Source organism: Danio rerio, chromosome 7 (genome assembly GCF_049306965.1).
Source record: "Danio rerio strain Tuebingen ecotype United States chromosome 7, GRCz12tu, whole genome shotgun sequence".
Taxonomy (NCBI): domain Eukaryota; kingdom Metazoa; phylum Chordata; class Actinopteri; order Cypriniformes; family Danionidae; genus Danio; species Danio rerio.
Genome location: NC_133182.1, coordinates 31,545,378 through 31,562,337, shown reverse-complemented (window position 1 = coordinate 31,562,337; position 16,960 = coordinate 31,545,378). Strand labels below are relative to the sequence as shown.

Sequence of the window (16,960 nt, the reverse complement as noted above, 5' to 3'; positions counted from 1 at the left end):
GGTACTGTAATACCTTTTTGACTTCAGAACGGCCTTAATTCTTTGTGCCATTGGTTCAACAAGGTGCTTAAAATATTCCTCTGAGGTTTTGGTTCATATTGTAATAGAGTTTGAAAAAAATATGTTTATGTATTACCATTTATAATAGTTACCATTTAAGGAAAGTAATGTGAAATTTGGTGTCATGTTATCTTTGCGCTTTTTTACACTTATCGGGATTACTTTTTTATCCAACACAGAGAATACAGTTGCTGCAGAGTCTTTTGTTCATAATCATAATCATCACAAAGGATAAGTTTCCGATGATTTGAGCTTTGTGACATGGTGCGGAAGTAGCCTTCACAAGATGAGTTTACTATATAGTCATAAAGGGATGCACATGGTCAGCTCATGTAGGATGTGGGGTTATCCTGACCTGTTGATGCAAGGCATTATGGATGCATGCTTTCATGTTGTTTAGTCTCAGTTTGCTGTTTTAGTTGACAGAAGTGTCAGTGTGCTCTTCTGCTGCTGTAGCTCATCTGTTTCAAGGTTTGATGTGTGTTCAGAAAGGCTTTCTAGAAGTTCTTGGTTGTATTCAGAAGTTATTTGAGCTACTTCATTTATGTCAGCTTGAATTAATTTTTCCATTCTCTGATCTCTGATGTGAGCCAGGTGTTTTTACAAACAAATCTGCTCCTCACTGGATGTTTTCTCATTTTACACCATTCACTGTAAACCCTACACTGGCTGTGCAATAAAATTCCAGTGGATCTGTGTTTTCTGTGTTTCAACAACCATGCCATATTTAAAGTCATTTCAATCACCTTTCTTTGCCAATCTGATACAGGGTTTGAATTCAGCAGGTTGTCTGAATTACGCCTAAATACATAAATGCATCAAGTTGCTGCTATGTGATTGGCTGAATAGATATTTGTGTCAACAAATAGTTGAAAAGACTTACTGAATACAAAAAGCCAGCGAGTGTAGTTATTTTTATGTTAGCATTCTTTGTGTAAATTGACCTGAACAGTGCAGAAAGGCCTTTACTGGAAGATATCTCCTCATCTTTTTTTATTTCACCTTTTGGGTTAAAGTTCATTCCATCAAATGGTGAGAAAGTGACCTTGAAGAACATTCTGATTGTACGCCAGGTATTGCCAGTTCAGACAATCAAATTAAGCACAAAACATTGATTCAGCCGTGCTCCGCTGAGCACTGACCTCAATAACTTGTTGACCACAGGGACCAAATCGTATATGATCAAGATAAAAATAACAAAAACATTGATCTACGTCTGTCCACAACTGCCGTACAGTAATTGTAAACAAGCAAGATCTCTGCATATAGCTTTAGTATGTACTGTACATGTGTAGGTGTGTACATGTAAGAGAAATAAAGATGTGGCAGGTGCTGGAGGCATGTGCTGATGAGATACGATGAGTATAAAAGAATGGACAATAATCTCTGGGACTGACTAGAATGTAGAAAAACCCCAGTTGTATAAGCTGCGGGCTTTTCAAGTGAATGAATGCATGCATTCACATGAACGCATATACTGAATGGCTTTCCGTTTTCCTATTCATTCTGAAGCTGCAATATCATAACACCCCTGCCATTTGTCCGAGAACACATACTGCATGCAAATATATCTCAAAAAATAGGTGGGGCTTACAAGGAAATATTCACAGTAGGCTTTGGGCTCTCATTTCCATATCCTAGTCCTTTAAGTGGTAAAAATTCATTTTTTTCAAGGCCTCGGGATTAAGGGAGAACAAACTCCTGATTATATATTCAGCACTAATAATGCTCCCCCATCCAACATCACCATCACCATATCCCCCAGCAATGAAGGGGAGGAGGTGTAAAAAAAAAACAACAACACTGAAGGAGTGAGAGCAGAGAAATAAGGACTAGTGAGGAAGAATAGAACGTGAAGAGGAGGATTCAGGAGGGAGGAGTTTGACAGATGGTTGGGTTTGCTTCATGTTAATGAGCACCCAGAGATGGCGAGTACATATGGTTTGTTTTCTACCTCGGCTTTATTCATACCAGTTACATCATTTACTTTGGAAACAAGGTTATACTGATGTGACATTGTTCTTGAGAACTTTTAGGAAGCACTAGGGTAGGGGATGTACACATATTGCAAATCTGGCTGAAATGGCTAAGACCTTTATAGTTTTTTGAGTATGTTTTGTCGAAATAAATGAAAAATAAAACCATTAGTGTGCACACAATAGTATAAAATACTGTATAAAGTATAAAATAATTGTAAAATATACTATAACATATCTTTCCAGTGTTCAAATCTTTCACATTGTTTGACAAACTTTGACAAACACAAACTAATAAAAATGTATGCTGTTATTATCTTGGAATTAACTTGTTATATCACAATATTTATGGGGTTTGATAAAAGCTGGGGAAAAGATTTAGACTTTTAATAGATTCTGGGATTTATGGGTTTTAACTGCAGACTGTCAGCTTTAACTTGAGATACAGTATTTACATCCAAAATCAGGTGAACAGTGTAGGAATTACAACAGTTTGCATATGTGCTTCCCACTTGTTAAGGGATCAAAAGTAATGGCACAATTGGCATCTCAGCTGTTCAAATCGATTGCAGTAAAGAGCCAAAAATGTTAAAATTGTGTCAATCCCAATTTTTATGGACCTGACTGTATATATGTGTATATGTATATATTGATGATTTAAGAATATTGATCTTCTCTTCTCTTCTCTTCCAGTACTCTGACCATCTATGGAGTGACCCAGGAGGATGAGGCCATATATCAGTGTATAGCAGAGAATAGTGCGGGGTCCACGCAGGCCAGTGCTCGACTGACCGTTCTGTGGGCTGATGGGTTGCCAGGCATGCCCACAGACATACAAGCAGATGCCCTTTCTCCCACCTCCATTCAGGTCACCTGGAAAGAGCCTACCCAAAACACTCAGGACATAATTGGATATGTGCTCCATATCCGCAAGACTGCTGGTAGGAAAACTGCTTATGAGCCAAAACACAAACACTCAAATCTAATTTACTCAGCTCTTCTGTTCTGTATTGCCGAATGTACACCCCTCTCCAGTAAATCAATAAGTGTAGATTTCCACAAACATTGTGAAATGCATATCTTATTCAATCTTCCCTTTAGGCTTTCTTTTTACGAAAATCATTGAGGTTTAAAGTCAGTAGCAAATCACTTTTTTTTTCTCTTGCCACCAACTGTAGCTTAAATTTATAGAAACAATTGACAATTTCTGAATCTGCTTAAATAGAAGTTTAACCAAAAGTTTAATGTCAAAAATGCTGAACTCAAAAGAAGATGTTAAACACCTATCAACTTTTTGCTATATATATATATATATATATATATATATTTTTTTTTTTTTTTTTTGATGTACTATTCTTTTCAGATTTTTTTTTCTTCCAATTTAATCAATCTTAATAGTATAATGTTCAATGAATTCAGACATCGCACTATCATAGATACTGTACCATGCCTGAAATTTAAATATTTAAGCGATATTCTCATCTACACTCGAAATCTTCTAGAGTTCCATGCAAACATCAATGTTTATTTTTAATCAGCAACGTGAACTGGATCTGTCCATTCTATAAAACGTAATTAACATTAATTGGTGCATATTCAGTTTGACTGGGTTAATTTCTATTTTATTCAGACTGAGCTCAAACTTACAACCAAAATGCATAGAAATACTTTGCAGTGTTGAAGGTTGAGACATCAGCCTGAAGCATTTTCCTGAAAGCACAGCATGAGGATGCGTGTGTATTCTGATATCAATCCTCCTCTCTCGGGAAGCTTTAAAGTTGCATGTTGATGTTTATCGATGCCGAAGCTAAACAACTGATCTACGACCCATGCTGAAGTGCCCATGCAAAGAGTTCTTTGCTGAGCATTCTATTTTTTTTTCTTCCTCTTGCTGTGGTGTTTCCACCACTTTTAGCCTGTGCTGTAATTTATATTTCAGATATAGCATCTATAGCATCTCATCTGCTGCAATCTCAATGCCTTACAGCGCTGTGGGTTATGTTTTTATAGTTTGAGCCATTTATTATGTATATGGTTACTTAAAGCAATTTGGCATGAATAAGTAATGGAGAAATATAACTTTTACTGCTTCCATAAATGTGACTAAAGAGAGCCGCCAACAGTAAGAGGTGGCAATTGTTGCACATAAAAGGGACAGTTCCCCCCAAATGAAAATGTATTTTCCATTTTTCACCCTCAAATAGTTCTAAACCTTTATGGGTCGTTTTTTTACATAAGAGAAGATATTTTAAGTATGTTGGAAACGAGTAGCCATCTACATCCGTAGTACTTTTTTTCAAATAGGGTTTTATAATGAATTGATCATATAATTATGGTTAATAGTGATCAGCATTAAGCTTTATTAAATAGGCACAAAAGTGCCATGGAATAGTCCCGTGCAACACATGCCCTACACTGTAAATAATACAGGGTTCCACACAATTTTTTTGTTGTCCCAACACAAATCCATCAAGTTAACTTAATCATTTTTACAAATTTAAGTGGATTGAACATTAAACAATTAGGTTGCCTGGTTAGGTTAGGTTAGGTTGCCCCCCCCCAAAAAAAAACTTAAGAATTGTGTTGGTTCAGCTAATTTTTATTACGTAGCTTGAACAAGCAGCAAAAGCAATGTTTTGAATGCACACACTAAGGGCTCTATTATAACGATGTAGGCGCAAAGTCTAAAGCGCATGATGCAAAATCATTAAGGGCATGTCTGAATTCACATACATTTGCTATTTACATGGCGGACTTTGTAAGTGGAAAAACTGAACGTTTCACTAGCAAGAAAACGGTTAAACAATTCATCTGCAGCACGAGGATGAAGAACGAGCCTTCTCTATTCAGCCTCTTTACTTTCTCTTTCTCTTTACTTTTACTCTTTACACCTTTACTTTCGTGGATGAGGAAAAGGTGAGGAGCCTATATATTTAATTTTGTTTAAGAGCAAAGATTTGTTTTAAAACTATTTCTAAATTCAGTTCTAATTTTCAGCAAACAAATAAAAAAACAATAATAATAAAGTGTGTTCAAAAAATGATGCATACGTCTGCAAAACCCGACAAGTGGACAAATATAAACTTGTTTTTATAAAAAAAAATATGCATATAATGAACTATGCTGCTAATATTAATAACATTATACAAATGCAAATTGTCATAAATAAACTGAAAAAGCCCCCTGAGAAAAGGCATTGAGGCAGTGGCTTTTATATTTATGCGGAAAATAATAATTTTTGTAACATTTTAATCCTTTAATTTTCTTCATATGTAAAGATATTTGTGTATTGCTGTACATGCTGTCTGTATTAAGCAATGTAAATGCGTTTAAACTAACGCACTTTGCGCTGGTCTTTAGACCATGTCTTAGTTGGTCAGCAGCGCAGTCTATTTCAGAGTTTCCATGAGTCCGTAAAATGTCACAAATGGATTTGCTATTTAAATAACGTGTTGCAAAATGTGAAAATTAGGGTTGCGCTGGTCTGAAAATAGCAACAAACTGCAACAAACACGTCTTGCACCTTATTGTGCGTTGTGCAAGATAGGGCCCTAAGTGTGCTATTGTAATAAACATACAACATCAAAGCAACATTTTAAGATAACCTGTTCTTCTAGTTTTACTCTCACACTAATGATTTCCCTCTCTTGCACCATCCTTCTCCATCTTGTTTTTCTCTCATAACGTTTCTCTTCATCTCTCTTTCCTTCATTTCAACCTTCACTCTTTGCTCTCAGACCCAGTGGAAATGGAGTACCAGGAGGCTGTGAGTAAAATGACCCTGCAGCAGGTAATTGGAGATCTGGAGCCTTCCACCAGCTACAGCTTCTATGTGAAGGCCTACACGTCCCGCGGAGCCAGCAAAGCCTCTGAGACCACTGTGGAGAGCACTCTGGGAGAAGGTATGTGAAAAAACATATTTAAGCGATCATGCAGTAAGAAGCTTGTTTTATTGCATAATTGTCTAATTCCTAGTTGTTTAAGTTATTAACTGTGCTAGCGGTAGCCAAATGAAAAACACATTCTCACTTAAACCTTTTACACTTTCTTTTTTTTACCCACCTTTCAGTTTTGAAACTTTTTTCTGTGTTTTAGTCTAGTGTAAAGAAGACTCCTAAAGTGTTTTAGGTGTTTCTTTTGTCACTTTATCAGTTTGTGCCTGTACATTTTAATTATAATATGTATTTTAAAGTCTTATGTATTTTATGTGTTTTCATCTCAAAATGGACACTGGGAAACATTTATCTCCTTCAGCAGCTCTTACACACACACCAAAAATCAGTATTCTGAAAATTGTATTACAATTTTTAGTTTAGAATTGAAGTCAGAATTATTAGCCCTCCTGAATTATTAAACCACTTCAAAGCTTTACTAGAATTATTAGAAAAGTTAGGATAAATAGGCAAATCATTGTATAATGATGGTTTGTTATGTAATTGAAAATATCTATATTGCTTAAGCTGGCTTATAATATTGATCTTAAAATGGTTTTAAAACAATTAAAAAAGTTTTTTTGCAGCCGAAATAAAACAAATAAGACTTTATATAGAAGAAAAAATATTCTAGGAAATTACTGTGAAAAATTCCTTGCTCTGTTAAATGTAATTTGGGTAATATTTGAAAAAGAATAAAATAATAAACAGGAGCACTAATAATTTTGGCTTCAACTGTACATCCTCAACCATAAATTTCATAAACAGACACTTTAGAGAACCTATTTTACCCCCCAAAAGTGTGTTAGCCTTATTGTAATTAATCAACTGGGTAAGTATGGTGACAACTATTAGGTTAATTTTATTTTACCCTATTCACATGTGGTGTTTTGTATTAATAAAGCATTTCCCCGAGAGGTGTTTCTGTCATGGCATAATGTTTAATTCAAGGTCATTCAGGGTGAAATTTCCACCTGTTTTATTTTCTCCTACTGATGAAATGCATTACGCCTGATCATCTGTGTTTTGCAATTCTTACAGTCCCTGCTCCACCAGCCTTGTTCACCAAGGTGATTAATTTGACGGTGATTCAGGCCACATGGGAGGCCTCCACTAAGATGGGCCAGCAGGAAGGATTCAATCTCTACTATCGTAAGGTCCCCGTCCCTCAATTCACAGGACCCCTCACCTTCCCACGAGATGTGATGCAATACAACATCACTCAACTAGGTATCTGGCCACAGTTGGGCTTTATTCATGAAATATGAGCAGAATGGTTTTTGTGTGAAAAATTTTTGTTATAATCATTAGTAAAATCCCCAAAAATCCAAAGTATTAAATATTATATGCAATGTGATAGTTAATGTATTAGGTTTTTTCGAAGAATTGATGATGATTATTAATATAAATAAAAAATTATTACTATTATTATTATTTGTTGATTTATTTATTTATTGATTTATGTATTTACATTTATGTATCATTAATTATTAATGAATATATATTATTAATACTAATTAAAGCACTGTTTAAATATATACAAATGCACTTACTGGCCACTTTATTAGGTATACTTTACTAGTACCTAGTTGAACCCCTTTTTGGCAGAACAGCCTTAATCCTTAATGGCATAGATTCAACAAGGTACTGGAAATATTCTTCAGAGATTTTGGTCCATATTGACATGACAACATCACGCAGCTGCTGCAAATTTATTTACTGCACAACCATGATGCGAATCTCCCGTTCCACCACATCCCAAAGGTGCTCTATTGGATTGAGATCTGGTGACTGTGGAGGCATTTGAGTACAGTGAACTCATTGTCATGTTTAAGAAACCAGAACCAGTGAAATGATTTGCACTTTATGAGCGTGTTATCATGCTGGAAGTAGCCATCAGAAAATGGGTACACTATGGTCATAAAGGGATGGACATGGTCAGCAAAAATACTTGGATAGGCTGTGGCTGTGTGCCAAGAAAGTATCCCCCACACCATTACGCCACCACCATCAGCCTGAACCATTGATAAAAGGCAGGATATATTTATGCTTTCATGTTGTTGACGCCACATCCTGAGCCTACCATTTGAATATTGCAGCAGAAATCGAGACTCAGACGAGGCAACGTTTTTTCAATCTTCTATTGTCCAATTTTGGTGAGCCTGTGTGAATTGTAGCCTCAGTTTCCTGTTCTCAGCTGACATGAGTCGCACCTGGTGTGGTCTTCTGCTGCTGTAGCCCATTTGCCTCAAGATTTAATGTATTGTTGTGTGTTCAGAGCTGCTCTTCTGCAGACCTCGGTTGTAATGACCGTTGCCCGTTGGATATTTTCTCTTTTTCGGACCATTCTCTGTGAACCCTAGAGATGGTTGTGCGTAAAAAAACTGTAGATTCGCAATTTCTAAAATACTCAGACCAGCACATCTGGCACCAAGTGGCTTAAATCACCTTTCTTCCACATTCTGATGCTCGGTTTGAACTGCAGCTGGTTGCCTTGGCCATGTCTACATGCCTATATGCATTGGGTTGCTGCCATGTGATTGGCTGATTAGAAATTTGCATTAACGCAGTTGGATAGGTGTACCTAATAAAATGGTTGGTGAGTGCATATCATAGCAGGTTAATAAAAGTCAAATTGTCATTTACAGTTAGTATTCTAAAACACTTTTACTCCGTCTCTCTGCAGATCCTTCTTTTGTGTATGAAATTAAGATTCTGGCTTTTAACCAGCATGGAGAAGGCAATGCCACCCTGCGCTTTGTCTCACTGAAGGAAGCAGTGGAGAAATCAGGTGCCTGATGCAATGCATTAGTTCACGTCCACACATGCAAGCGCACTGTAATAGCTCAGTCGCATTTACTCTGTGGAAATGTGCTTTCTCTTCCTGCAGTGCTAAACACCCCTTGCGACTGTGTAAAGGACGAACAGAATAAAAGCTCCACCACAGGCATCATCATCGGCATCCACATAGGAGTCACTTGCATCATTTTCTGTGTCCTATTCCTCATGTTCAGCTACAGGGGCAGGTGAGAAATCGATGTTTACCACTGGTGTTGTTTTTGTATGCTGCAGTTTCAGTAGGCGTTGGAAAAGAAAGAGTATTGCTTACAGTAAAAGTCGATGTGTTTCTTGGATGCACTGTTGAATTGTTCTGTTGTTGCAGGTTGATGATGTGTAAAACCGTGCAGGCATCCAGACAGGCGGGCAGGAACCCAGCAGCAGGAGTCGTGCTGGAGTCCTCCTCCTCACAGGGGGCTCTCAGCGGCCCCCACAGGTTCAGCCCAGATGGGAATGGAGGAGCGCACAATGCAAAGAGCTGTACCGACTCCAACGAGATGGAGAGACTCTTCTCAGGACCATCCCACTACTCCCATCCACCTGACACCACCCACACAGTGAGCCTTGGGGGGGAAATGCATGCATTTATAAACATGTGGATTGCATGGTTATGGTTCTTCTCAGAGGACAACTTTATGAGTGCAAGTAATAGAGGTGCTTCTGCCTGCGTGTATTGAACGGGATCAAAGAAAAACTACTTGAGCTCTGATGAATAAGGTTGGGTATTGAGATGATATGTGCATTTCGATTCTGCATAGAAAATGCGTCTCATATTTCTGTGCAAAGCAGGGCTATCCAATGTTATTGATACAGTAGAGTGATGAAGAAACATGTATTGAACATAAAGCATGTGATGTGCTTAATGGTAAAAATATATCTCTCTGACAGCAAATGATGTAGCTTACTGCTTCTGAATGGTCAGAAAGACACCAAATAACATCTGAATGCCTGCCTTGGCAATTTTTGATGATCAGTAGGGCCAGACAGAATGTGTGGACATTTTTTTGCTATTTCTGCTAAGGATTTTGTTGCAGATTTGCAGCAGATTTATGCAGAATGGTTTTGGACGTATCACAACTTAAAACTTAATATATGAAGTAAACAAAATAATAGCTTTTTAACTTTTATTTAATGTTTACAATGCAAATCCATCTAGAGTCACTTATTTGGTAAACAAAGCAAGCCTCTCATAATATATCTCCTAAAAGACATAAAATATTACTTAATTAATATTACTACAAGCTGTATTGTGAATAAAACAAATGAACACTTTCATATTAGTTAATATTATTACAAAATTAATATTAGTCTAAATTAATTTAAAAGCCTGAATGAATATAAACTTACACACATTTACACAAGTAAATAAATAGATTCGATGATGGGCTGGAAATCTGCAGAATTCTGCACATGCAGATTCCGTGTTTGCCTATTGATCAGTCATAAATTCATTGGATGTTAATCAGTAAATTAGATGTGTATCAGCAAATTTAATCCATGCATTGGGACTAAAGGTGACAGTAGGCTAATAAACGCAATGATGGTGTTGTTTTCGATAGAGGTCTTCTAGGCCCTAAAATCTATATCCAAATCACTTCTTTTGTCCAAATCACTTTGTATTAGGTGATGTCATTTCAGATCATTCTTTGGTTTGCTTTGAAGTATATTGGGTCTTTAATAATGCTTGAGTTTCATAGTGCTGTATTATTATTGTAATTAATGATTACTGTAACCTCAATGAATCCTATAATTGAAGAGTTTAGATGCAAAAACCTCTAAATGCCATCTGAAATTTTCTTCAAAACTGAGCATTTTTATCATGCTCCTGTGTGTAGGTTCAATAATATCACTTTCATGCCAAAGAGTGTGGTCTTTTCATGGTCTTTACAATGAAATTACTCAACATAAACATAGAAATCTGAGAAAATGCTAATTTTCGATGCAAATTTCAGATGGCACTTAGAGGTTTTTAAATCTGAACTCTTCAATTGGTCTTAACCAGTCCATATACCATACCTGACTCCTATCAAAATAGTACCCATCAAAATTTTAGACCAAACTCAATTGGATCCCAGGTCTTAAAAAATCGGTCCAAGTAGACCTGTGAAAACCTCTAGTCCCTTATGTTAATCAGAAAACCAAAAGACTCTTACTGTTTGCTTGTGACTGAAAAGCTTAATAAGATTCCATCCAAGTTTTATTCAAAGTTAAATTTATGCTGCGTGTTGTTTTTAAGTTTGATTATTTAATCATTCTAGGGCAAGAGTATTTTTTGTATAAAGGGCCAAAAACCAAATATCATTGAGTCGTCGGCCGAAGATAAATATACCAAACTATTTTACATTAAAGTCGCCATGGGTAATATATTTAAAGTTAAATAAATAAAAACTATTTAACTTTTTAAATGATAACTTATTTCAATACAAACACAATCACATTTATTACACAGTAGAGTTCAGTGCTGAATACACTAGTTAAGCAGAATCTGCCTTTGACCTGATTTGCTCACCAAAGTCTCTGCATTGTCGAGTGACAGCATGTACTTTAAACAAATCAGATTCATTTACACCATTTAATTAAAACATTTATTTTCAATTAGCTTTTAACAATAAAACAAAGGGTTACATTTAATTAAAATTGACAATCTCAGAATTACCTTCATTCTCCCTCTCTTTTCAGATGGGATGATGGGCCAAATCAAAGATTACCATGGGCCAACTTTGGCCCATTGGCCCTAGTTTGTGCATCTCTGTTCTATGGCCATATTACTTAATTAAATGTTACTGTAATGATTATAAACATATTTTATCCTAGAAGAAGAACTTCTATACATTTACCATGTATTTAAACATATTTGTATTTGTCTGTATTTAATTCCAGATCGAGAGCTCTCTGGTCTCCTGTCCACTGAATGAAACTGAAATGTCTACTCTTCCCCTGGATGATTTCAGTCTGGCGGAGGAGTGCGAGTTGCAGTTCTGCCGGCATCCAGCAGAGGGCCAGCGGGATGAAGACTGAAAAAAAAATTACGAAGGCCAAGAATATCCTCCACTCAGACTCCTGTCCAACTCAGGTCAACTGAAAGTATTCATCTTTTTTTTTTTGTTTTGTTTTTATTGTGCAAAGAGTATATTATTCATAAGTTAAGTTCCCTTGTGGGAATCACTGGACTGTATGCCGAAGGTCCCTCTGGCCTCAAAGTGGGTGAAGTTCTGAGATGGACTACTGTTATTTCTCATTGGTAGGTGAACGAATACACTCTTACATTGACAACTGGCAGCAAGTCTTCAGTCACTTGTGTCAGTAAGAAGTTTATCTGGGCTTCTTCCGGACGTATTTCTAACTGTTACCACCAATTAGTTCTGCTGTTACCTACCAATGATTTCACAAGACCACCCAGCGGAGTCCAAGACCTTCTTCCAGGGATTTAAAATTATTCTCAGGATTTTTCTTGATTTTACTGATTTCAATGTTTTAGTTTTTTTATTTTATTAGGTTTCGGTCTTCATAAAGACTTTAGACTCTGCTATGTGAACCCTAGAATTTGCAACAAAAAATACCTACCTCAGCTGGATTGAATGTCTTTTAGGAAGTCTTTGAGATCTGCATCATGCTGTTTGTTCTGTTTTTATACACATCAAGCATTCAGTCAAAAGAGAAAAGGTGCTCCTCTACCTCAGATTTCAAGGACTGCCGCTCTCCTGCTTGCCGAAGCAAAACGAGAAAAAAAATCCAACATATAGCACTTCCAAATGTTGAAGTCAATGTTCTACCTCAAAATAACAATGTTGTTATTGTCGTTGTGGTTCTTTTTTCATATTGAAACATAGCCTCTGTTTGTGAGATCCTGGCTTCACTATGTTGATGAATTGCTGTGTTTTGATATGTCAGTACCTCATGCCAGTTGACAGATGACATTGTTCTAAGAATTCTGCTTGTAAAGATGTTTTGATAGTGTCCTTGTATTTGCGTAGGATTTTTTATGTTCTATGTTTCCAGATCAGAGTATTTTTATTTTAATGGTAGTCGACGCAGTAAAATGGACTTTTTAAGATGAACTGCACTGTTACTAATTTCTTCAGGATATAACTTCTGCTCTCAGATGAACCGCTGGAAGAAAGAGAGGCCACCATATGTAAAGCTGGATAGAAACATAAATTGCTGTTTAGGTAATTGAATAGATTAACACCACGTTTTGCATGTCGTGCGACATACATAACAAGAATAAGCACATAATACTGTTCTGTGGGTGCTGATCGAAGTAAATAGTGATATAGATTAGATCAGTGTTTCTCAACCTCATTCCTGAAGGACCACAGGTTTTGGATGTCTCCTTTGTCTGTCACACCCATTACAGGTCTTTCAGTCTCTGCTAATGAGCTGATGATCTGATTCAGGAGTGTTTGGTTAAGGAGACATGGAATTTGTGCAGAGCTGGTGGTCCTCCAGGATCATGGTTGAGAAGCATTTGATTAGATAAATATATATCACGTTGTGACATTGCGTGCGGAATTGATATAGAATTTTCCTGGGTTTTAACTACAGGACTTGTGATCAAATGCAAGCACTCTTAGATACCGTTAAGGCTGTTCAGATACTTTGTTGCATGTAATGAAGCGAGCACCTATGAAATAAAGAGGCTGGGCATTCTAGAACTCTCCAAGAAGTGAACATTCCATTGGAAGCCACATTCCACTGGAGATTCTAACGGCTTCTATGTTGAATTCCATCTCTTTTTTAGTTAATATCCCAAGCCCCTTGTCCATATTTTTAGTCCCACGTTGATCAGGGAGCACAGAGTATATCAGGCACACGCGCAGAACTCGTGCGCACACACAACATCTGTTGGCATTAAGACAGTGAGTAGATGATGATGATGATGATGCCTGAGCTACTAATGGTCATCTCTTCATATCTCTGGCCGGCTATTGAATTGCTTTTCGATAGCTTTTCACTGTGCTCAGCCACCCAATCCTAGACCAGCTGTTCCTTTAAGCGGGGAGGGAGAGTTGAAAGTACCAGCAAGATGTTCTTTCTCCTCTGGTGTCCCATAGTACTATGGTGCATATCTATATTTTTTTAATAACCTACCTCGACACAGCAGTCATGCTCTCAGGTCGCTCCTGCTATGATGGGGAGATTGTATCCTTTTTGTATAGTAAACACATGCACACGTACATTCACACATACCCTTTAGTGGATGAGTGTGTTACATTAGCTTTTCACGCTTTTTTGTTAGTGTAAAATGTTATTTTTAATTATCAAACTGTTCTTTTTGCTTTATTTTTCCCAGGACGTCATAGGTTTTCATTTTAGTTCCTATTCTTAAAATCGAATTATCGCCATCGGTGTAGATAATGAGTCAAATTAGCATATTTTCATAATGCCCGCAAATTCTGTAATCGATTATTTTGTAAGAAAAAATGGACAAAGCAAAGCCTAGATAATCAACAAAAAAAATCCCATTCTTATAATGTGTATTCTTACAAATACTGGTTCTGGAACAGAATTGCACAGTTTAGAAAAGACTCTGTATATTTATTGTACCCAATGCATTGTAGTATTGTCAGTGGAGACCATAGATGCTTTTGTGTTGTCCGTATACAGATAAGTGCTCAGTTCTTTGGCTGTGTTAAATAGAATTAATGGAAAAAGTGTCTGAACAACAGAAGGTATGTGATACACTGTGCTGTAGAAACGTGTCCCTAATAATGAAAGTCTCTATGAAATGTCTATATTGTACAGTTATGGTGCTCTTGACATTCTTGTAATAAGATGAAATGGTTTCATCTGTGGTGTAATGCAGTACAAACAATGCTGTTACATTTCCAAGAGTCTCCCGCAGTTGCATTTCCTGATGGATTTGGCCTTGTTTGGTGACGTTTCTAATCTCACTGTGTGTCGGTGCAAATCAGTACAACTTTTGAAACGTTAATATCATCATCAGGCCTCATGTTCAAATATTAATTAGAGTGGCTGTCTTGATTTGGTTGAATTCTGGAGGATGTGTGATGACAAAAACAAAAAGAGTTTATCAGATCATGTCAGCTTTATCTTTTCTACCTCAGAGCGATCTCATGATCCCGTCTTTTGTTCTGATGGATAATCTCCTCTCAGACTTTTAGAGAAGTTTTTTGTGCATTTCAAATACTGTTTCGCATACAGTACGTTGACTTTTTGATGATATGTTCATGCTGAAAAGTCTGTTACTGTGACAAAGATCCACAGGCTTCCTGGTCTGCTTGTCTTGCTTTGTTTTCATTCAATATTTAATATCGTTTCTGGCTTGAATCCATAAATCCAAGAACAAAAGATGTTTCCAGCCTCTAGAACACACATTGTACATGTAAACATACATGCGCACACACACGCGCACAGTCACATCCCTGTAAAGAATGACATGTTTGTGTCAGCATTAGTCCCGTGTCCCAGATTTCCCCTGGGAGACTCAGGGATGAGGCATTTGCATGCTCTATGGCAACACACCGACCTATTCAAAGCAGCAGAAAGACCTGCAAACTTTCAATCTGTAAAACAAACAGCATTTTGTACTGGATAATATGTACCAGTTTCAGTTTGTTAAGGTCCTTTCAGGAGCGGGATTATATGGGAGTGCGCTTTTGGTGAAGCGACCCATTGCAGCCCAACAGAGGGGAATTTATGTGCTTGCTTTCAGTTTTACACACACACAGAGAGTTCATTTTGTGCGTTTGATGGAACAGATATCCAAAATGTTGTCTAAGGGTTTGTTCACACTTGTTTAAATTGGTTATTTTTCATTTGGACCAAAAATGAACTTGGGCTAAAATGAGCTTGGGATACTTCACGCAAAGAATATATATATATTTCCTCACCCTTAAGCTGTTCGAAATCTTGATGAGTTTCTTTCTTCTGAGTTCTTTTCTTCTACAAAACAAGATATTTTGAGGAAAGCTGAAAACCTGTAATCACTGACTTCCATAGTGGGAAAAACAACATACTATTTAAGTCAATGGGTACAGACTTTCAGCTTTCTACAAAATATCTTGGTCTGCGAAGATAGCTTGAGTGAACTGTCCCTTTTAATTGTTCTTTTTTTTATTTACAAATGAACTTACCAAACTTCAGAGACAGTGCTGTGTGCGTAGTGTGATGGTATTTTTTTATCATTTGAGAACTTATAAAATATGTAGAGGAGTCCAAACAGTGGCAGAAATTATTCATCACATATGCAAAGAGGATTATACTTGCCCAAGAATTCATGAGAATCAATTGAACTCTCTGTCCTTTTTAGGGTCATCTTGAGACAATGTTTTTAATTTATTTAGATCCCTTTTGCTGTATGTTGGATACCTGTTTCAGTTAAATCACTGTAAGGAAAAGATTTAAGCCCCTCTTTTTAGTGGTCTTAGTTGTCCATCCACTGTTTGGTACAGATCAGGACTAGCATAGCTCACATTTATTAAAATAAACCAAGTATTTAATCTAAGTTTGTTTTAGTTTAACAAAACCTCCCAGGTGTGAATACATGCTAAATGCATTGGTCAGACTCTAGCGTAAGGTTCCATTAGTGCATGTTAGTTATTAATGTATTTACTATCTTGAACTAATAATGAACAATACTTGTTATTAAACATAGTGATTTAAATCTAAAGTTGTCTTTGTTAATGTTAGTTAATCCGCTGATTTAACAAACACTGTATTTTAATGTGTATTAACTAATGTTAACAAAGACAAATAAATGCTGTAATAAATGTATTCTTCATTCATTGTTCATATTAGTACATTTACTAATACAACCTTTTGGTAAAACGTTACAAATGATTTTGCTCATGACAGTCTTTAGAATGATTGTATTTCTGAATTTATCACATGAAAATCTGGTGCTGTGATGATATCTGTTACCATTAGTAAAATCTTGTAATACTGCACTGTTCATAAAATAAATGGAAGTGTGTTTACGTGAAACTCTTAAAATGGAAGCAGAAAAGTGATCTGTGGGATTTTAAAAACAATGTTTCATATTCTGAAGGCTAATTGACTTGAAGAACAGACATGTTTTCTTTAGTTGAACACCGGAGAACTCTGTTCTGTGTGCAGTTTGGCACATTGACTGATGCTAATGCTATTGTCCTTTTCTTATCAAGTGTGACGTATCTGAAATATTTATTTAGT

The 16,960-nt window shown here is 36.6% G+C and overlaps 1 protein-coding gene across 1 annotated transcript in view; it reads left to right on the top strand.

Annotated features, from left to right (window-relative positions):
- The window catches only part of igdcc3 (immunoglobulin superfamily, DCC subclass, member 3), a 119,755-nt gene extending 104,710 nt beyond the window's left edge, over positions 1 to 15,045 (top strand). Inside the window, exons 8-14 of the mRNA XM_003198969.7 lie at positions 2,730 to 2,977; positions 5,774 to 5,938; positions 7,010 to 7,198; positions 8,655 to 8,759; positions 8,859 to 8,994; positions 9,132 to 9,363; positions 11,687 to 15,045. Of these exons, the coding sequence (XP_003199017.2) occupies positions 2,730 to 2,977; positions 5,774 to 5,938; positions 7,010 to 7,198; positions 8,655 to 8,759; positions 8,859 to 8,994; positions 9,132 to 9,363; positions 11,687 to 11,824 (1,213 nt within the window). The 3' untranslated portion in view covers positions 11,825 to 15,045. The remainder of the gene's footprint in view (positions 1 to 2,729; positions 2,978 to 5,773; positions 5,939 to 7,009; positions 7,199 to 8,654; positions 8,760 to 8,858; positions 8,995 to 9,131; positions 9,364 to 11,686) is intronic.
- Positions 15,046 to 16,960: the final 1,915 nt, after the last annotated feature.